The 23003-nt window shown below is 41.4% G+C and overlaps 1 protein-coding gene, 1 long non-coding RNA gene and 1 other non-coding gene across 13 annotated transcripts in view; 2 read left to right on the top strand and 1 right to left on the bottom strand.

Annotated features, from left to right (window-relative positions):
* The window catches only part of LOC116535845, an 11539-nt gene extending 3221 nt beyond the window's left edge, over positions 1–8318 (top strand). The window contains exon 3 of the long non-coding RNA XR_004262369.1: positions 8301–8318. This is a non-coding gene — a long non-coding RNA (uncharacterized LOC116535845). The remainder of the gene's footprint in view (positions 1–8300) is intronic.
* GAPVD1 (GTPase activating protein and VPS9 domains 1) overlaps positions 1–21752 on the bottom strand; it is a 69292-nt gene extending 47540 nt beyond the window's left edge. For 2 of the 11 annotated variants that reach the window (XM_032257239.1, XM_032257236.1), the window contains exons 1-7: positions 21389–21738; positions 17975–18818; positions 14092–14178; positions 10939–11073; positions 10605–10794; positions 7420–7500; positions 5964–6124 (exon numbers count right to left, since the gene is read on the bottom strand). In XM_032257239.1, coding sequence (XP_032113130.1) covers positions 5964–6124; positions 7420–7500; positions 10605–10794; positions 10939–11073; positions 14092–14178; positions 17975–18818; positions 21389–21573 — 1683 coding nt within the window. In that variant the 5' untranslated portion in view covers positions 21574–21738. Of the gene's footprint in view, positions 1–5963; positions 6125–7419; positions 7501–10604; positions 10795–10938; positions 11074–14091; positions 14179–17974; positions 18819–21388 lie in introns of all 11 variants that reach the window. The other 9 variants (XM_032257242.1, XM_032257244.1, XM_032257240.1 and 6 more) reach the window with 7 other exon arrangements.
* LOC116536048 lies at positions 15816–15923 on the top strand. Its single transcript, XR_004262451.1, has one exon. It is a non-coding gene; the product is annotated as a U6 spliceosomal RNA (small nuclear RNA).
* Positions 21753–23003: the final 1251 nt, after the last annotated feature.

The raw sequence follows: 23003 nt of genomic DNA, 5'->3' as shown, positions 1-23003 counted from the left end.
GTTGCCCAGGCTAGAGTGCAATGGTGCGATCTTGGCTCACCGCAACCTCCGTCTCCCAGGTTCAAGTGATTCTCCTCTCTCAGACTCCTGAGTAGCTAGGATTACAGACATGCACCACCATACCCAGCTTATTTTGCATTTTTAGTAGAGACGGGATTTCTCCATGTTGGTCAGGCTGGTGTCCAACTCCCGACCCCAGGTGATCCACCTACCACGGCCTCCCAAAGTGCTGGCATTACAGGCGCGAGCCACTGTGCCTGGCCTATTTATTAATAAGATTGAGTCTCACTATGTTGCCAGGCTGATTTCACACTCCTGGTCTGAAGCAATCCTCTCACCTCAGCCTCCCAAAGTACTGGGATTCCAGGCATGAGCCACCATATCTGGCCGACATAATTTTTTTTAATTTTTAATTTTTAAGATAACTTAGACTTTTAAATTCACCACGGTGAGTGATGTGAAACTAAACATCAGGAGAAAATATATGTCAAGGGCTGGAGATCAGTGTGAATTAACATAAAAGGGATTATACCACAATGAAGGTATTTTCCCAAATCACATCCAAAGGCAAGCAATTTTGTGACACCATACAGAAAGCCACCATACAAAGTCAGTCACACTGGAGTATAAAATACAAAAATCTAATTTCATGCTTCTAAATCAGAGCATCTTCAAACTCTAAACTAAAACCACAGCATCTGAGTGCTAAAAAAAACTTTAGCCAGGCACAGTGGCTCACACCTCTAATCCCAGCACTTTGGGAGACTGAGGCAGGCAGACCACCTAAGGTCAGGAGTTTGAGACCAGCCAGGCCAACAAGTACTGAAACCTCTTCTCTACTAAAAATACAAAAATTAGCTGGCCTAGTGGTGCATGCCTATGGTCCCAGCTACTAAGGAAGCTGAGGCAGGAGAATCACTTGAACCTGGAGTCGGAGGTCACAGTGAGAGTGGCCTCCCAAAGTGCTAGGTATTATCTTCTTAATGACCATTTATCAACATATAATGTCTTTGTCTTTGTAATCTTTCTGCTCCTCAGACTAGATAATCTCAGTTGATCCATCTTCAAGTTCACTGATTTTCCTGCCTGTTCAAACCTGCTGTTGAACCCCTCTAGTGTATTTTTCATTCCAATTATTATACTCTTCAACTCCAGAATTTCTATATGGCTCCTTTTGGTAATTTCTACCTCTTTATTGATATTTTCTATTGGTAAGACCTTGTTCTCTTGGTTTTCTTTAGTTCTTTGTCCGTGGTTTCCATAGCTCTTTGAGTTTTTATATATATATATATACATACATATATATACATACATATATGTATGTGTATATATATATGTATGTGTATATATATATATTTTTTTTAATTTGATTTAAAGTCTTGAGTAAGTCCAATGTCTGTGCTTCATCAAGGACATTTTCTTTTCTTTTCTTTTTTTTTTTTTTTTTGAGATGGAATTTTGCTCAAGGCTCCGTCTGTTGCCCAGGCTGGAGTGCAATGGCATGATCTTGGCTCACTTCAGCCTCTGCTTCCTGGGTTCAAGCTATTCTCTTGCTTCAGCCTCCCAGGTAGCTGGGATTACAGGCATGTGCCATCACATCCAGCTAATTTTGACCTTTTAGTAGAGATGGAGTTTCTCCATGTTGGTCAGGCTGGTCTTGAACTCCTGACCTCAGGTGATTTGCCTGCCTCAGCCTCCCAAAGTGCTGGGATTATAGGCTCCCAGCCATCAAGGACATTTTCTATTAACTTTTTTTCTGTTAATGGGCCACATTTTTTGTTTGTTTATATGCCTCAAAAGTTTTGCTGAAAACCAGACATTTTAAATATTATAAAGTGATCATTAAAAACTCAGGAAACAGATGCCAGAAAGGATGTGAAGAAATAGGAACTGTTGGTGGAATGTAAATTAATTAAACCATTGTGGAGGACAGTGTGGCAATTCCTCAAGGATCTAGAACTAGAAATACCATTTGACTCAGCAATCCTATTACTGGGTATATACCCAAAGGATCATAAATCATTCTACTATAAAGACACATGCACACATATGTTTACTGCATCACTATTCACAATAGCAAACACTTGGAACCAACCCAAATGTCCATCAATGATACACTGGATAAAGAAAATGTGGCACATATACACCAAGGAATACTACGCAGCCATAAAAAAGGGTGGGTTCATGTCCTTTGCTGGTACATGGATGAAGCTGGAAACCATCATTCTCAGCAAACTAACACAGAAATGGAAAACCAAGCATCACATGTTCTCACTCATAAGTGGGAGCTGAATAATGAAAACACATGGACACAGGGAGGGGAACATCACACACTAAGGCCTGCCAGTGGGTGAGGAACAAGAGATAGCATTAGGAAAAATACCTAATTGCTACACAGATGGCATTTGTCAAAAGTTGTAGATGTCAATGACAGGTTGATGGATGCAGCAAACCACCATGGTACATGTATACCTATGTAACAAACCTGCACGTTTTGCACATGCAACCCAGAATTTAAAGTATAATTTAAAAAATAATAAAATAAATAGGTAGATATTATAATGTAGCGATTCTGGAAATCAGATTATATCCCTTAACCCCCCGAGTTGATTGTTGCTGCTTGTTGTGGTGACTGTATATTTAATGACCTCTCTAAATTTTCTGTCATGTGTGGCCACTTAAGTTTCTGTTCTGTTAGCTTAGTGGTCAGCAAGTGATTTGGTAGATTTAGCACCTGGAACACAATAAAACAAAACATTTCCAAGTCTTTGAAGATTGGTTCTGTGTTGGGGCACTTCAACACTTAGCCAGGTAGTTAGCAGCTGTACTTTACCCTTCACTTCCTGCTTGGGTTCAGCCTGAAGGTTAGTTAGCAGTGACAGCTTGGGTCTTCTAAGGTCTTTCCTGAGCACATGACCAGCCCTGGGCATATGTACAATCTTCTAGATTCCCCAGAGCAGGTGGGAGCTTTTCAGAGACTTTGTGCCCCCAGTATCTCTTTCTCCAGCCTTCATAAGCATTTGGATCTGTCTGCTGCTTGCCCTGACAGTTATCCCTCAATGCAAGCAGAAACAACGAATATATCTGCTTTTTAATACTTTTGACAAATGCCACCTGTGTAGCTGCCTCAGCCCTGGGACATATCAGAGACAGGCAAAACAAAGCCAAGCCCTTGAGACAATCTTTCAGGATCTATCAAACAGATCAAAATACACAACCGCTGGGCGCGGTGGCTCACGCCTGTAATCCCAGCACTTTGGGAGGCCGAGGCGGGTGGATCACAAGGTCAAGAGATCGAGACCATCCTGGTCAACATGGTGAAACCCCGTCTCTACTAAAAATACAAAAAAAATCAGCTGGGCATGGTGGCACGTGCCTGTAATCCCAGCTACTCAGGAGGCTGAGGCAGGAGAATTGCCTGAACCCAGGAGGCGGAGGCTGCGGTGAGCCGAGATCACGTCATTGTACTCCAGCCTGGGTAACAAGAGCGAAACTCCGTCTCAACCTCCAAAAAAGCAAGAATTACACAACCATGATGCTTTCAAAATAAAGTCCACACTCCTCTCTTAAGTACCTCAAGCACACTGCACAGGAACACCAGCTGTTGTCTTCAAAGCAGCTACTGGACTGGGGGTTGAGGATGGTAATAGGGTAGGATCACAGAGCTCTCTTAACAAAATTCAGTTTTTTTCTTCATTAAGCATTCCCTTGCTAAAAGTTTTTATTAGATCCCAGAGTTCTGAATAAGCTGATTCTGACCGTTTTTGCCAGCTTGGGGTGTGTGTGTGTGTGTGTGGGTGGGTGGGTGTGTGTGTGGGTGGGTGGGTGTGGGGGGGGGGGGTGTGTGTGTGGGGGTGTGTGTGTGTGTAGGGATGGAGTTTGGGAGTTTGCTGGTCCTCTTTCTTACGGGGGATTATGTCATAGTCCCAAACACAGCTTTACCAATCACCATCACTTTATCAATCACTAAAAACGGCCTCTTGTTCCTAGACCATTCACAAATGTTCTTAAATAATAAGCGATCACTGTTGAATATAAGATGTTGCTGCTTTTTAAGGAGATCACAATTCTATGAGAAGAGACTATCTTTAGGGAGTAAAGATTTCTTCTTTTCTTTTTGTTTCTTTTTTCTGTGTTTTTGTTGTTGTTGTTGTTGTTGTTTTGGGGGGGGATTGTTTTTGGTTTTGGTGGGTTTTTTTGAGACAGAGTTTCACTCTTGTTGCCCAGGCTGGATTGCAGTGGGGCAAGGGGGTGATCTCAGCTCACTGCAACCTCCACCTCCTGGGTTCAAGCAATTCTCCTGTCTCAGCCTCTCAAGCAGCTGAAATTACAGGTATGCACCACAACGCCTGGCTAATTTTATATTTTTAGTAAGGATGGGGTTTTACTATGTTGGTCAGGCTGGTCTCAAACTTCTGACCTCAAGTGATCCACCCACCTCAGCCTCCCAAAGTGCTGGGATTATAGGTGTGAGCCACCACGTCTGGCCTTCTTCTTTTCATGTGCATTTAAGCCAAGTGGTTTTGTTACAAATATCTTTTTTTTTTTTTTGAGATGGAGTTTCGCTCTTGTCACCCAGGCTGGAGTGCAATGGCGCGATCTCGGCTCACCACAACCTCCACCTCCTGGGTTCAGGCAATTCTCCTGCCTCAGCCTCCTGAGTAGCTGGGACTACAGACACGCGCCACCATGCCAGCTAATTTTTTGTAGTTTTAGTAGAGACGGGGTTTCACCATGTTGACCAGGATGGTCTCGATCTCTTGACCTCATGAGCCACCCGCCTCAGACTTCCACAGTGCTGGGATTACAGGCTTGAGCCACCGCGCCCGGCCTACAAATATCTTAAAAATGATTCCCACACCTCGAAACCTGTTTCTTAAAAAAATTGTATTTTCTTAGTTTTCCATTATCTCTTCCATTTTTTCCCGACCAGCCAAAAAATACAACATGTATCTTGAGATGTATCTCAACATATTTTTGGCTCTTTAATCAAGGAATACTACTAGTATGCCACTAGAAAAAAAAACAAACACAAACTGGAAAAGTGACTTGCTACAAGTCACTTGAAAACTCTCTTCAATTTCCATACCACAGTCTCCTGGCTTCATCTCTCTTCTGCTTCTCCTAGAAAAATTCCTTTTGCTTGGACTTATTCACCAACTTCAGTGCCACAGATGTATTAATGTGAAGGGCCTCACAACTGTTCACAGGGAGCTTACCATGTGATGATGTGTCATGGTGGGACCACTGAAGATAACAAAGAATTAAGCCTTAAATTCATTGGCCAGGCACGGTGACTCACACCTGTAATCCCAGCACTCTGGGAGGCCGAGGTGAGTGGATTACTTGAGGTCAGGAGTTCAAGACCAGTCTGGCCAACATGGCAAAACTCTGTCTCTACTAAAAATACAAAATTACCCAGGCGTGGTGGCGCATGCCTGTAAGTCTAGCTACTCGGGAGGCTGAGGCAGAAGAATTGCTTGAACCCTGGAGGGAGATGGTACACTAGGCCAAGATCACACCACTGCACTCCAGTCTGGGCAACAGAGTGAGACTCCATCTCAAAAAAAAAAAAAGAAAAAAAATCACTGCTATGATCTGAATGTCTGTGCTCCCCCAAAATCTGTATGTCGAAATTCTAACCCCTAAACTGATGCTATTTGGAGATGGGGCCTTTTGGGAGGTGATTAAGTCATGAAGGCAGGCCCCTCACAAATGGGATAAATGCCCTTATAAAATAGGCCCAAGGACATAGCAAGAATATATCATCTATGAACCAGTAAATGGATCCTCATGAGACAATGAATCTGCCTTGACTGTAGACTTTCTGGCCTCTACAAATGTGAGAAATAAATTTCTGCTGTTTATAAGCCACCCAGCCTCTGGTATTTTGTTATAGCAGCCTGTATGGACTAAGAAATGAATACTGATTTATAGAAGCAACTGACCAAGTAACTTCATACCTCGTTTTCTGACATCATCCCTGGAGTAAGCTGAGGACCTGTCCCTAAGGAAATGACCAACACCTCTTCTGGTTGCACCTCCTGGATGGTTTCTTGAGATGATCCTTCATGGTCCATATGTAGGTCCATTAGCATATTGGTGCGGCTTCTGCTCCGAGTTGCTAATAAAAAATTTCAAATAAAATAATTTAGAGAAATAGACAAATGAAGAAAATGGGATGCTAAATATGAAAATAGATTTTCTATTAGTGCAGAACATTTGCACATGCACAAAACAATAGTGGTGAAAATATAAATAAGAAAAAACAAAACAAAAAACAAGATCCTCCAAGTTACACTACTAATAAAGATTCTCCTTCAAAACTGATAATCAAGAACAGTGATCCAAGTCCATGTGACAGGAACTGCCACATAGATGATCACATCTGCAGAACAGCAAACATGTCCCAATCAATTTAAGATTTGGAGTGACATTTCTTATCTTTTTAAGATACTTTAACTATTTCTCCTATAAAATGATGTAACTGCTACAGATCTACCATACTAATAACTGAACTTCCTCTTTCAGGAGTTGAGACCAGCCTGGCCAACACGGTGAAACCCCATCTCTACTAAAAATACAAAAAATTAGCCAGGTGTGGTGGCAGGCACCTGTAATCCCAACTACCTGGGAGGCTGAGGCAGGAGAATCACTTAACCCAGGAGGCGGAGGTTGCAGTGAGCCAAAATTGCACCCTTGCACTCTGGCCTGGGTTACAGAGTGAGACACCATCTCCAAAAAGAAAAGAAAAAGAAAAAGAAAAGTTTCTATTTTATTTCAGAGGGCAATAAAATTCAGTACAACCAGAATACTAAATAGAAATTATCTTTTGGTGCAAAATAATAAAAAATACAGACATAAAGCAAAAACAACTTGTAGCAGCAAAAGTCAACTTCATGTTGTATAAAAGCTGACTACTTCAAGACAGGAAGAGGCAGAAATATAAACAATCATCTTTCTTTACAATACTGATTAATGTTCATTAATCACTTTTAGTCTGAAAATTCAGAGCACACAATTTCCAAGTCTAAAATAGGCCTATTCATCTCTTTATTTGCTATCTTCTACTGAGTTGAAAATTTAAATTCAAGCTCATGAATAGATCTACGAATCTTTAGTAACAAACTCTTATTATTTTTTTGTTGTTGTTAAGAGACAGGGTTTCACCGTGTTGCCCAGGCTGGTCTCAAACTCTTGAGCTCAGACAATCCATCCACCTCGGCCTCCCAAAGTGTTAGGATTACAGGTGTGAGCCACTGTGCCCAGCAACAAACTCTTAAATTTATAAAAATGCAAGTCATGAAATTTTATGTAGCAATTTACATAAAGTAAAGCAACATGCACATGAAACATACTTTTATAAACTACTTCTTAAGTAAAATTATAAAAGAAAAGGAAGAACAGCCTATTACCCACCAAACGGGGTTACTAGTGTAATATGAGCAGTAATATTGGTAGCTGAGGAATCCCAAGCAGTGATGGCTGCTAACTGTTGTCCTGGGTTGCCAAAGCATTAAATAGAAAGAAAATCAACCCTCTGAACAATGGACACACTTTTAAAAATACAAAATAAATACAATAGCCAGGTAACATGACTATACAAAATAATACTGGGCATACATTTGAAATTCATTTTCCATCAGACTCATATTTAATGACACTTTCAGATAATGGGAAATGAAAAAAACTAACGTATAGCAGTGAATAAAGGAAAAATCTCTGATTTACTAAAAATCATTTACTTCATCATGAGAACAGAGTGCACACAGCCCCTAATATTAAAAACCATTAAGTGGCCAGGTGTGGCGGCTCACACCTGTAATCCCAGCACTTTGGGAGGCCAAGGTGGGTGGATCACCTGAGGTCAGGAATTCAAGACCGACCTGGCCAACAAAGCAAAACCCCATCTCTACTAAAAATACAAAAACTAGCCAGGCATGGTGACAGGTACCTGTAATCCCAGCTATTGGGGAGGCTGAGGCAGAATTGCTTGAACTCGGGAGGCAGAGATTGCAGTGAGCCGAGATCGAGTCACTGCACTCCAGCCTGGGCAACAAGAGTGAGACTCTATCTCAAAAAAAAAAAAAAACTATTAAGTGCAAAACTCCTTTTTTATTTTAATTTTGAAAACTGACATAATGGGATGATGCAGTTAAGACAAAGACTTGAAGAGTAAAATGCCACACTCCTGTTGATGATACAATTTCACATTATGTTAAATATAAGGTAGAGGCCAGGTGTAGCGGATCACACCTGTAATCCCAGTGCTCTGAGGGCCGAGGGGGCCAGATCACGAGGTCAGGAGTTCGAGACCATCCTGGCCAACATGGTGAAACCCCATCTTTTCCAAATATATAAAAAATTAGCCCGGCGTGGTGGCAGTTGCCTGTACTCCCAGCTACTTGGGAGGCTGAGGCAGGAGAATCACTTGAACCCGGGAGGCGGAGGTTGCAGTGAGCCAAGGCCATGCCACTGCACTCCAGTCTGAGCAACAGAGCAAGACTCCATCTCAAAAAACAAACAAACAAACAAACGAATATAAGGTAGACAATTTTAAGAAACTAGCAGTTCTTAACAAATCAGCTCAAGAAGTTTAAAAGTAAAATCCCTCTCTTCAAAATGCATAAATTAAAAAGAACTATGTTCACTAAGTGTTGCTGAGTTCCTCATTATAATTAGGCAGGCACTAAAATACTCCTGTTCCCTGCCCTAAACGATTTCGCCCTGTCTTACTTTGTCTAACTCCCACTTATCCTTCAACACAAAGTGCAAGCCAGCTTCACCTGCTCCAAGACCTTCTCCTAATACCACCACCATTTGGCTAAGTTAGCTGTCCCCATAACCCTTGTACCTATCTCCTCAGAACACTTAGTATGCTGAAAGATACTAATCTCCTCTTATTCTCCCTAACTAAGCTATCAACAGCCAACTTGACAGTAAGGGCAAGTCCTAATGGTCTTTGCATCCAGTGTCTATCACAGTGCCTCATGTGCAAGACACATCCACTCTCACGGGACTTTTGTGTGGATTAAATGAAACATTTATAAAGTGCCTACTCAGTGTCTGGAACATGGTATATGCTCAATTAATTTTTTTGTAGCTAGATAGATAACAAATATTAACCAAGCAAATAAAGCTACATTAAATAGAATTTTTTTTTTTTTTTGAGACGGAGTTTCACTCTTGTTACCCAGGCTGGAGTGCAATGGCGCGATCTCGGCTCACCGCAACCTCCGCCTCCTGGGTTCAGGCAATTCTCCTGCCTCAGCCTCCTGAGTAGCTGGGATTACAGGCACGCACCACCATGCCCAGCTAATGTTTTTTGTATTTTTAGTAGAGACGGGGTTTCACCATGTTGACCAGGATGGCCTCGATCTCTTGACCTCGTGATCCACCTGCCTCGGCCTCCCAAAGTGCTGGGATTACAGGCTTGAGCCACCGTGCCCGGCCTAAATAGAATTCTTAAACAAACTTTAAAAAATAAAATGAAACTTTTGCTTTATTTTATAACATTAAGGTATCTTAGCTCAGTTGATAAAAAAAATTAATGAAAACAATAATAGAAAAATAGTAACTATTATTTTCCACTTTATCGATGGAAAATTCTAAAATAATAGTTTATTATATTATTTAGAACTTTGTAGAAAGGAGGGGGCTACATAATTTTTTTTTGAAACAGGGTCTCATTCTGTCACCCAGGCTGAAGTGCAGTGGCACGATCATGCTTCACTACAGCCTCGACCTTCCAGGCTCAACCAATCTCTCCATCTCAGCCTTCCACGTAGCTGGGACCACAGGCACATGCCACCGCACCCGGCTGAGAGGGCTACATAATTTTTAAAATGACTACTTATAGGCCAGGCGCAGTGGCTCACAGCTGTAATTCTAGCACTTTGGGAGGCTGAGGCAAGTGAATCTCCTGAGGTCGGGAGTTCAAGACCAGCCTGACCAACATGGAAAAACCCTGCCTCTACTGAAAATACAAAATGAGCCAGGTGTGGTGGTGCATGCCTATAATCTCAGCTACTCGGGAGGCTGGGACAGGAGACTCTCTTGAACCCAGGAGACAGAGGCTGTGGTCAATGGAGATGGTGCCATTGCACTCCATCCTGAGCAACAAGAGTGAAACTGTGTCTCAAAAAAAAAAAAAAAAAAAAAATGGGGCTGGGCATGGTGGCTCACGCCTGTAATCCAAGCACTTTGGAGGCCAAAGTGGGCGGATCACCTGAGGTCAGGAGTTCAAGACCAGCCTGACCAACATGGTGAAACCATCTTTAAAAAAGAAAAAGTAAAAAAAAGAAAAATGACTACTTAAAACACTTCCAAAATTTTTTCAAGAAAAAACAATAAAATTTAAACAAACTATACTCTGGATAGCATGACTTCAATTAATTATGAAAAGTAAGTAGACAAAGCTAAAGCCTACTGGGTAAACGTTAACTAATCTGATGTGATTTCTAAAAATTGAAATACCATCAGTTAACATGAAGAGAAAGACTTTCTCAAGTATTTAAACATATATTCCAAAACACTGAGCAATAACAAAGGCTAAGGAAATACTAAATTTAAGGGAAAGCTCTGATATGATAAACTCTCTTTACCTATAGGTAATCGATTCTTTTTATTTGCTGGAGTGGTTGCTGGAGACAGTTGAGGTGTATTGTATGGAGTCATTTCTAAACTGCTGCTTTTTCCTGGTTTGGCCGGGGGTAGGTTTGCCAATAAATTGTCAAGAGCCATTCTATCTTCTCTCAGTTGATCTCCAGACATCACACTCTTCATAAAATTCACCTGACAAAAGCAAAGAACATTAGCTAATGAAATCATTTTTTCAAATACAATATGTATTTCTCACACAATGTACTCACGTATGTCTCTGCTCACACTTAGCTAAAAGACTTTTGAGAGAATCATATTAAACAATGAAGCCATTACCAGAGTAATAAGCTGACTGTAGGTTATATAAACCACAGTTCTGCTCAATCCTTCCAGAAGATTAACAGAAGACAATGGAGGGGTCTCCACAGCACGGCCCCCAATCACAACATCAAGGAAAGCAGCAACACAGCTCTGTTAAAACAGGAAAACAACAGTGAAACATCTCCCCTTTAAACTACTGGAACAAAATTTCTCATTAAGGTGGACAAGCATGAAAAAATTTTAACATCTTAAAAATTCTGTTTTTTTGGCCGGGCGCAGTGGCTCACGCCTGTAATCCTAGCACTTTGGGAGGCCGAGGTGGGTGGATCACCTGAGGTCAGGAGTTCAAGAACAGCCTGGCCATCATGGTGAAACCCCATCTTTAAAAAAAAAAAAAAAAAAATTCCTATGTTTTTAAGATGTTAAACAAATCAATTTTTTTTTGAGACGAAGTTTCACTCTTTGGCCCAAGCTGGAGTAGAACGGCGCCATCTCAGCTCACTACAACCTCCATCCCCCAACACCCCCTTTCCACCCATTAAAGTGATTCTCCTGCCTCAGCCTCCCAAGTAGCTGTGATTACAGGTGTCACCACCATGCCCGGCTAATTTGTGTATTTTTAGTAGAGATGGGGTTTCGCCATGTTAGACGGGCTGGTCTCCAACTCCTGACCTCAGGTGATCCACCCGCCTTGGCATCCCAAAGTGCTAGAATTATAGATGTAAGCCACCCCGTCCAGCCTAATTGTTGTATTTTTTTGTAGACATGGGGTTTTACCATGTTGCCCAGACTGGTCTCAACCTTCTGAGCTCAAATGATCCACCCACCTTAGCTTCCCAAAGTGCATATAGCACTAGGATTACCAGAATGAGCCAATGCGCCCCACCTAAAAAATTAAACTTTTTTTGTACTGATACTAGACTAAGATCTTGAAGCTGGGTGCGGTGGTGCACGCCTGCAAACCCAGCACTTTGGGAGGGCAAAGAGAGGCGGATTGCTTGAGCTCAGAAGTTCACAACACTTGGGCGACATGGAAAAACCTTGTCTCTATAAAAAATACAAACATTAGCCAGTCGTGGTGATGCACACCCATAGCCCCAGCTACTTGGGAAGCTGAGGTAGGAAGACTGCTTGCACCAGGGAGGTTAAGGCTGTAGTGAGCTCAGATGGCATCAGTGCACTGCAGCCTGGGTGACAAAGTAAGACCCTGTCTCAAAAAAAAGGAAATAAAGTAAGATCTTGGAGACAAACATAACATGACACAGACATAACAGTAACATTGTGTTACTATTTCTAAAAGGGGAAGGATGGGGTGGATGGAAGTACACGGTATACGTAGGAATTTGCTTGTAGGATACACAAAAGCCTGGTAACATCAAGAATCTTTTGGGGGCCAGGCATGGTGGCTCACGCCTCTAATCTCAGCACTCAGAGGCTGAGGCAGGAGAATTGCTTGAACCTGGGAGGTGGAGGTTACACTAAGCGAGATTACATCATTGCACTCCAGTCTAGGTGACAAGAGTGAACCTCCATGAAAAGAGCAAAGCTCCGTCTCAAAAAAAAAAAAAAATGAATCTTTTGTGGGGGCAGGGAATAATGAAGATTAGAGATAAGAGGTGGAAAAGGAATTTTACTGAAATATCCTTGAATTGGGCCAGGTGCGGTGGCTCACGCCTGTAATCCTAGCACTCCGGGAGGCTGAGGCGGTAGATTACGAGGTCAGGAGATCAAGACCATCCTGGCCAACATGGTGAAACCCTGTCTCTACTAAAAATACAAAAATGAGCTGGGCATGATGGCAGGCGCCTGTAGTCCTAGCTACTCAGGAGGCTGAGGCAGGAAAATCGCTTGAACCCGGGAGGCAGAGGTTTCAGTGAGCTGAGACTGAGCCACTGCACTCCAGCCTGGGCGACAGAGCAAGGCTCCAGCTCAAAAAAAAAAAAAAAAAAGCCAGACGCGGTACCTCACACCTATAATCCCAGCACTTTGGGAGGCCAAAGCATGCGGATCACAAGGTCAGGAGTTGGAGACCAGCCTGACTAACATGGTGAAACCCTGTCTCCACTAAAAATAAAAAATTAGCCAGGCATGGTAGCACACACCTGTAACCCCAGCTACTAGGGAGGCTGAGGCAAGAGTATCGCTTGAACTCAGGAGGTTGCAGTGAGCCAAAATCATGCCACTGCACTCCAGCCTGGGCGACAGAGGGAAACTCCGTCTCAAAAAAAAAAAAGAAAAAAGAAATATCCTTGAATTTTCATAGGTTGAATGGATACCTACTCAAGGTAAGACTGATTAAAATTTTATTTAACTAAATTAATTGAACAATGTCATGGATGTTAACTTATAAACTACACTTAAAATTAAACAATTATCGACTAGGCATGGTGGCTGACATCTATAATCCTAGCATGCTGGAATGCTGAGGCAGCAGGATCGCTTGAGGCCAGGAGTTCGAGATCAGTCTGGGCAACACAGCAAGAGCTCATCTCTACATCAATAAAAACCGGGCGTGGCGATGTGCCCCTGCAGCCCAGCTACTTGGGAGGCTGAGGTGGAAAGACTGCTTGAGCCCAGGAGTTTGAGCCATAATCATACCACTGCACTCCAGCCTGGGCAACACAGTGAGACATTGACTCAAAAATTTAAAAGTTATACAACTATTGCTGATTCATGTTTCTATGGATTTCAAAGTTATACAACTATTTTAAAAATTTAAAAGTTATACAACTACTTTGGATTCATATTTCTATGGATTTAATCCAGTGACAATTTTTTAAAAATAAACTTTTTGAAATAAAATAATCTTAATAGCTCTGATTCTCTTTATGTGGCGTCTGTGGGAGTCAATCATCTTTAATGACATCTTTTCTTTTTCTTTTTCTTTTTTTATTTTTTTTAAGATGGGGTTTCACCATGATGGCCAGGCTGGTCTTGAACTCCTGACCTCAGGTGATCCATCCACCTTGGCCTCCCAAAGTGCTAGGATTACAGGCATGAGCCACCGCACCCAGCCAATAACATCTTTTCAATGCTGCTGATCCAATACTGTAGCTAATTAAAAGAACATTTAACTCAGATATCACCTAAGGACAAGATTTAATAAAGAGAGCAGTTAGGCTCACTAATACTTCAGCAGAGTTTTCTATAAACTGTATTTATTCTTACTTTGTCAAATTTTCCAAGGCTGCTCTTTGTTCGGGGATCTCCCTCTTCAGAGCCAGTCATTGCTAACTGCTGCAAAAGGCGGCCCACCTGCAACCCAAAGCAGTGGTAGGGACAAATAAGCTATAGACAGATACTCACAAATTCCTCTTAATGAAAGCAACCATGTCTATTCTTTTCTAAAAATCTGTTTCATAATACTATCCATTCCACCTGACCAGGCATATGAAATAGTATCACTAATAAAATGCATACCTTATATCAGCTTTTACTATTTTTAGATTGAGAGTTATAGACAGAATGTAGAATTTTTTGCTTTAATTTCTCTTTAACACATAAGATATCAACAACAGCAAGAAAAAAAGTACAGGTTGGGCGTGGTGGCTCACACCTGTAATGCCAACACTTTGGGAAACCGAGGTGGGTGGATCACCTGAGGTCAGGAGTTCAAGACCGGCCTGGCCAACATGGCGAAACCCCATCTTTACTAAAAATACAAAAATTAGTTAGGCATGGTGGCACAGGCCTGTGGTCCTAGTTACTCGGGAGGCTGAGGCAGGAGAATCACTTGAACCTGGGAAGAAGGGGTTGCAGCGAGCCGAGATCGAGCCACTGCGCTCCAGCCTAGGTAACAGAGCAAGACTCCATCTCAAAAAAAAAAAAAAAAAAGTACAATACATTTGTTTCTGATATTTTACTTTTCATGTGTTTAGAGCCTGACTCATAAATTACCTCAAGTTAATATTAACAACATTACCCTAGAGAGTTCACAAAGCACTCAAGGCAGAATTTTTTTTCCTAGATTTAGAAGCAAATGATTTCTATGGAACACTAGCTGGTTTAGTGAAGTAAATACTAATACATAGAAAAAGTACCTTACTGGCAAAAGTAAGTTGTTACTGTACTCTCTTTAAAGGCTGATGATGAAAGCCATTACAGCATCCTCTTCTTAATATCTGGGACAAGCCCCCTTTTCGCTATTTTGAAAACATGTAATTCAATCTCTACTGGAATTACAAAAAATAAAACTGCAAATACATTACCTACCATAAGAATAAATTTGGTGTTTCATGGGCTGTGAGGCACAGTGCCTCACACCCATAATGCCAGCACTTTGAAAAGTCAAGGTGGGAGGATTACGAGGCCAGGAGTTCCAGACCAGCCTGGGCAACACACCAAGACCCTGTCTCTACAAAAACATGTTTTAGACGGGCGCGGTGGGTCACGCTTGTAATCCCAGCACTTTGGGAGGCCGAGGCGGGTGGATCACGAGGTCAAGAGATCAAGACCATCCTGGTCAACATGGTGAAACCCCGCCTCTACTAAAACTACAAAAAATTAGCTGGGAATGGTGGCGCGTGCCTGTAATCCCAGCTACTCAGGAGGCTGAGGCAGGAGAATTGCTTGAACCCAGGAGGCGGAGGTTGCAGTGAGCCGAGATTGTGCCATTGCACTCCAGCCTGGGTAACAAGAGCGAAACTCCGTCTCAAAAAAAAAAAACAAAAAAAAAAAAAACCATGTTTTAAATGAGCCAGGTGTGGTGGTATACACCTACAGTTCCAGCTACTCAGGAGGGTGAGGCAGGAAGGTCACTTGAGCCCAGGAGTTCAAAGGCTACAGTGAGCTAAGATGGCACTACTGCAGTACAGCCTGGGTAAGAGAGTAAGACTCTGTCTCAAAAAAAAAGAAAAAATTAGTTTCAGGGATGATAAGGTGTTAAAAATCTTGTGCTTGCTTCAGCAGCACATATACTGAAACTGGAACTCTACGAGAGAAGATTTGCATGGCCCCTGTGCAAGGATGACACACAAATTTGTGAAGAGTTCCATACTATAGATTTTTTAATTTAGAAAATGTTTTAAATAAAAGTTAAATTTAGGCCGGGCGCGGTGGCTCAAGCCTGTAATCCCAGCACTTTGGGAGGCTGAGGCGGGTGGATCACGAGGTCAAGAGATCGAGACCATCCTGGTCAGCACGGTGAAACCCCGTCTCTACTAAAAATGCAAAAAATTAGCTGGGCATGGTGGTGCGTGCCTGTAATCCCAGCTACTCAGGAGGCTGAGGCAGGAGAATTGCCTGAACCCAGGAGGCGGAGGTTGAGGTGAGCCGAGATCGCGCCATTGCACTCCAGCCTGGGTAACAAGACCGAAACTCCGTCCCAAAAAAAAAAAAAAAAAAAGTTAAATTTTATTTCAGGCATTTCTATATAGTAAATTGCTAAACATCCCAAGGTGATATAACTGATCATAAAAAAAAGAGTTAATCATTTTTTTGGATTTAAAAAAAATTTTTTTTTTTGAGGCGGAGTTTCGCTCTTATTGCCCAGGCTGGAGTGCAATAGTGCGATCTCAGCTCACTGCAACCTCCTCCACCCAGGTTCAAGCAATTCACCTGCCTCAGCCTCCCGAGTAGCTGGGATTATAGGCAGGCGGCACCACGCCCGGCTAATTTTGTATTATTAGTAGAGACAGGGTTTCTCCATGTTGGTCAAGCTGGTCTCAAACTCCCGACCTCAGGAGATCCGCCCACCTCAGCTTCCCAAAGTGCTGGGATTACAGGTATGAGCCACCACACACAGCCAATTTTTTCTCTTTTTTAATAGACACAGGGCAGGGGGGTCTATGTTGCCAAAGCTGGTTTGGAACTCCTGGCCTCAAACGATCTGCCCACCTTGGACTCCCAAAGTGCTAGGATTACGGGTGACAGCCACTACACCCAGCCTGAGTTAATCATTTTCTAAAAAGCACCCAAAAATAGTCTTTTGTGAATAAATCCAAGTTCTTCACAGTATATCTGAGGGATATGATTAAAAGAGTTCATGAAGGAATAATAACCTGAGTCAGTCATTCAGATGATTGGAAAAAAGTGCTAATATAGATCCAAAAATCCTCTTTCTGAAACTCTTCTAGAAAAGTCTCAGATTTCAGAATTTAGAGACTTTAGAAAGGTAATATAGTGCATATATACAATATGTTCAATATATAGATGGCATTTTGTAATCAAATGCATTAAGATTTCTGCAACAAAACATGAGTATTCACTAGCACTAAATGGAATAACAATTATAAATATAGCCAGGCCTGGTGACGGGTGACTGTAATCTCAGCTACTCGGTAAGCTAAGGCGGGAGAATCACTTGAACCCAGGAGGCGGAGGTTGCAGTGAGCCAAGATTGCACCATTGCACTCCAGCCTAGGCAACAAGAGTGAAACTCCGTCTCAAAAAAAAAAAAAAAGGCCCAGGACGGTGGCTCAAGCCTGTAATCCCAGCACTTTGGGAGGCTGAGGTGGGCAGATCACAAGGTCAGGAGATTGAGACTATCCTGGCCAACATGGTAAAACCCCGTCTCTACTAAAAATACAAAAAATTAACTGAGCATGGTGGCACGCACCTATAGTCCCAACTAATAAGGAGGCTGAGGCAGGGGAATCGCTTGAACCCACTGCACTCCAGCCTGATGACAGAGCGAGACTCTGTCTCAAAAAAATAAATAAATAAAAATTTAAATAAAAAAAATTGTGAATAGCCTCATGTTAGTTCAGCATAGGTTTTGCTACCAAATGAAGTATAGAAGACACTCAGTTTTTATTCATTTTGGGTTCTGAAATTATAGAACAACAATGGTGGACGTGTTCTAGAAAAATTTAATCAACTCTATATTCAAGCGTGTGAGGATTCCATTTAAAAACAAACACAAAATGTTTTGTGACTGCAATAATTTTAAATCCCAGTATTATTGCTTTTATATACTAAGATGCAAATATTTAGGACTGGTTGAGAAAAAGTAGTAAGAATGTATCAATTGTCACCATATTATTTGTTCCCACCCCCACAGCTTAATCAACTGATTTTAAATGCCACATTCATGAAAACAGCAAAAGCATACCTGCATCAGATTAAATCGTGCCACCTCATTAATAGGAGCATCGGAAATTATTCCATACTGTTCTGGATTGACAACTGCAGGACAAATGAAGCAGGCCAGTAGGAGATCAGTACACATTGCCCTGACCTCCCCAACTTCCAACCTATCTACACAGGAAAGGGTTTTGTACATCTGAGATACGATCCACCTTAAACTATGTGGAAAACAATATGTGTTCTGTTTGAGATAACCAATAAATTTGTTCACCAAAGCCACTAGTTTGGCTTCATTGGACTCCACCATTTCTTGAACTTTTTGCCTGAATCTATCTGAGCCCTTCTCTCCAAAGAGTTTTTCCTGCTGAGATGGGGAGAACCTCTCAATTAGCTTATTTGGATCTGTTTCCAGGTGATCTTCATCTTCAACAAGCAGTTGCATAATTGGCTCATGTAAAGTGGCTGTGAGGAAAAGTTTGGCAGAAAACAGTCCTTCAGAAAAAAGTTTAAATAAGATGCTGAAGGCACAAGTTCCTCTCCTCAAAAGTCGCCTAGGGTTGTCACTTTCTTTAAGTTCAAATTCAATCAAGTATCGCAAAACCTGAAGGAGGTAGCTTTCATCTTCTTGCATGATGCAATTGCCGTACAGGGAGGTAAAAACTGTGTAAATAACACTTTGTGTATTCTCCTGATTAAGTTTCTCTCCAGCAACCAAAGAGGAGGCAATAAGACGAGGATTTTCTCTCAATCGACTCAAGAATTCTCCATAAGCAGTCTCCTGAAATCCCAATTGTTTATACCCATCAACAAATTGTGTATCTTCCAAAATCTTGGCATGTTGGCAACATTCAGCAGGGGAAGCTTCAGCACTAAAAAAAATGAGCAAACAAGCAAAATAATAGTATTAATAATAATAACACATACACTATATCCAAACATGGATATGTGAGTTGATTATAGTCCCAACAATGAGGTCACTCTGAACTGCTAAAATTTTTTTAAACCAATAGCATCTCAATAAGTAAAGGAAGACAAAACTAAAAAGTACAAAGGACAATTTCCTCATATCAAATCAGGATCAATCAAAAGTATCAGAGCTGAATACTGTGGCTCAAGCCTGTAATCCCAGCACTTTGGGAGGCCAACACGGGCAGACCACTTGAGGCCAGGAGGTCGAGACCAGCTGGGACAACATGGCGTAACTCTCATCTCTTCTAAAAATATAAAAATTAGCCAGGCATGGTGGTAGGCACCTATAATCCCAGCTACTTAGAAGGTTGAGGCAGGAGAATCACTTGAACCCAGAAGGCAAAGGTTGCAGTGACCTGAGATCATGCCACTGCACGCCAGCCTGGGCAACAGAGCAAGACTCTGTCTGCAGGAAAAAAAAAAAAGAAAGAAAATTATCAGTGTGTACATCCTAACAACTATTGTCAAGAGCTGCACTCTTATGGACTAAATTAAAATTAGCTACAGGCCACAGTGGCTCACACATGTAATCCCAGTACTTTGGGAGGTCAAGGTAGGAAGATTACTTGAACCCAGGAGTTCGAGACCAGCCTGGAAAACATGATGAAACCTCATCTCTACAAAAAAAATACAAAAAAAGAATTGGTAAAATACAACTATATTTAACTGAAAAAAAAAAAAATACAAAAAAGTAGCTAGATGTGGTGGCATGTGCCTGTAGTTCCAGCACTCAGGAGGCTAAGGTGGGGGAACTGCTTGAGGTCAGGGGGTTGAAACAGCAGTGACCCAAGCACCATTGCATTCCAGCCTCGGCAACAGAGCCAGATCCTGTCTGGGGAAAAAAAAAATCAGCTACAGTTAAACTGCTTATTCACAGACATAAGAAAGTTTATAAATATTCAAGTACTAAAAAATAATAAAAATGGCCGGGCGCTGTGACTCACGCCTGTAATCCCAGCACTTTGGGAGGCTGAGGCAAGCAGATCACAAGCTCAGGAGTTTGAGACCAGCCTGGCCAATATGGTGAAACCCCAATCTCCACTAAAAATAAAAATATTAGCCAGGTATGGTGGTAGGTGCCTATAGTCCCAGCTACTCAGGAGGATAAGGCAAGATAATTGTTTGAACCCAAGAGGCAGAGGTTGCACTGAGCCAAGGTCGTCCCACTGCACTCCACCCTGTGCAACAGAGCGAGACTCCATCATTCATTCATTCATTCATAAATAAATAAATATTTAAAATAATAATAAAAGTAAAAATAAAGTCCATATGGGCATATTGCTCAACCTTTCTCAATAGCAACATGCCAGTATGTAACGACCTGCAGAATCACATCGTTTAACCAGGCTTTTTGCTTGTGGAAACAAATCCAAATGAAATAAGCCTAAAAGATGGGGGGAAAAAACACAATGCCCACAGCAGCACTGTTCTTTTTTTTTTTTTAACTTATTTTTATTGAGGTAAAATACAGTAAAGTGCATAAATATCAAGCATTCACCTTAAACAATTTTTGTACATACATGCACCCAGTAATCTCAGATTAAGATATCGAACATTTTAAATACCCCAGAATGCTTCCACATGCCCTTTCCCAATCAATACCACCCTCTCAAGCCCAACAAGGAAACATTATTCTGATTTCTGTTATCAAAGATCAGTCCTGCCTCTTTTTGAACTTCATACAAATAGAATTATACATAATGTATTCTTCTGAGTCTGGCTTATAATCTCAACAGCACTAATATTCTTACAGTTATTCTTACTGTTCTTCTGGCTGGGCGCGGTGGCTCATGCCTGTAAAGCTAGCACTTTGGGAAGCCAAGGAGGGTGGATTGCCTGAGCTCAGGAGTTCGAAACCAGCCTGGGGAGCACGATGAAACCCCGTTTCTACTAAAAATATAAAAAATTAGCTGAGCATGGCAGCATGCACCTGTAATCCCAGCTACTCCGGAAGCTGAGACAGGAGAATTGCCTGAACCCAGGGGGTAGAGGTTGCAGTGAGCCGAGATCACACCATCACATTCCAGCCTGGGCAACAGAGAGAGACTCAGTCTCAAAAAAAAAAAAAAATTGTTCTTCTTAGGTATTAGCACAATAAAATATGTGGTTTCTAAACCTGAAAAATAGCTATATAATATCAAAACAAGAAAACCTATAAATTAAATAACATTAGGAGAAAAGCAGAACAGATAATTTATTCGCTACAACAATAACATTTTATATAGACAAAGACAAAACCAATTGGTGTGATATAAAATGTCAAGGCCTAAGTTATAATTTTCTATAGCAGTGCCTAAGTTAATAATCAAAATAAACTGTATTTATAATACAAAAACTCACCTTAACATTGATTTAAATTATCTTAAACCATGTACTTTGTTGGAAACAGATTCATTTATTTACACCTATTAATTTATTTACAGAATAGTAGTGGTTCACAGAATTTAACACCTGGAAATCATTTCTTTACCTGGTTATGATAAGCCGATCCAAATTGATTCTCTGTTGCTTCGCAATCCAAGCTGTACGATACAACTTTTCAGCTGTCTTAAGTACATCTGCATTGAGCCTCTGAATGAGCTGTTTCTCTGAGTTTACATATAAGCGCTCCTGCTTGAGGTGATGAGCCAGAGTATGAATATCTAGCTTCACCATCTTCAATGTGGGAAAGGCTCAAAAGCTGATCACTAAAAGTAAAAAGACAAATATTTAAAATTTATGTCACTTAAGTTATTTTCTAAAATCAAAATGGATAGGAGAACAGATTAAGAATTAGGTTATATTTGGCCAGGCGTAGTGGCTCATGCCTGTAATTCCAACACTTTGGGAGGCCCAAGGCGGGCAGATCACAAGGTCAAGACATAAAGACCATCCTGGCCAACATGGTGAAACCTCGTCTCTACTAAAATAAATAAATTAGCGGGGCATGGTGGTGCGAGCCTATAGTTCCAGCTACTCAGGAGGCTGAGACGGGAATCGCTTGAACCCAGGAGGCAGAGGTTGCACTGAGCTGAGATCGCATCACTGCACTCCAGCCTGGTAAGAGAACAAAACTGGAGACTCCATCTCAAAAATAATAATAATAATAATTAGGTTATGTTTGATACCACTTTTAACTCTAATTTTCAAATAATCTGTATGTTTTTATTACAAAAGTATTATAGGTTTGGTATAGAAAAACTGGCAAATACAGGTAAGCAAAAAGAAAACAAAGTTTACTGCTAAGGCCACAGCTCAGAGGTAGTTGTTGTATATCCCATGTATATCCTCAAATCCAATGCCTGTTAACCCCAGAGTTATCCTTCACTGTGCTCTTTCAAATCACAATCAAAATATCCTGTCGATTCTATCTTCAAAATATTTCTAAAATCTGACTACTTATTCCCACCTCCATTGCTAATCATATCAATTCTCACTAGGTCTATAACCACCACATCCTAAGTGATCTCCCTGCTTCCTCTCTGGTACTTCTAGAGTCTGTTCTCTACATAGCGTGAATTAAACTTAAGTCAGATCACTTTATTCCCCTACTAGAAACCATCCAAAGGCTTTACTTCATGATAGAATGAAATCTGAAGGTACTACATGATCTACCCCTGGCTACTTCTCCAATTTCCTCTCCTACAATCCTACCCTAGTTCACACAGCTCCAGACACATCTGCCTTCTTGCTGTCCCTTGAACAGGCCAAGCATGTCCCTCTCTCAAAGTGTCCACATTTGCTGACCTCCCTGTCCAGAAGGTTATTCTTCCAGATAGCTGCAAGGCTAATGCCTTCATTCCATTCAGATTTCTCGACTCAAATGTCTATTTAGAAAGGTCTTCTCAGACAATTCCTTCTAAAATAGAAAATATAGCTTCCTAATGCCTCTTCTGGCCTTTTAAAAAAGCAATGCCCCTATCTAGCATTATATTACAGATATCTACCTGCATGTTAATCATGCTTATTATGAGGCTTCCCCACCAGAAGGTAAGTGCCAACAGGGCCAAGCCTTATTTGTTTTATTCACTCACAGCTGTAATTTCAGGGACTAAGAGAAGGCCTGGTTCACAGCAAGAGTTGAATAAATATTTGCCAAAGGGATA

This window comes from Sapajus apella, unplaced genomic scaffold (genome assembly GCF_009761245.1).
Source record: "Sapajus apella isolate SASKATOON/1434 unplaced genomic scaffold, GSC_monkey_1.0 scaffold97, whole genome shotgun sequence".
Taxonomy (NCBI): Eukaryota; Metazoa; Chordata; class Mammalia; order Primates; family Cebidae; genus Sapajus; species Sapajus apella.
Note: the sequence above shows the minus strand (reverse complement) of the source record. Positions and strands in the feature narration are given on the sequence as shown.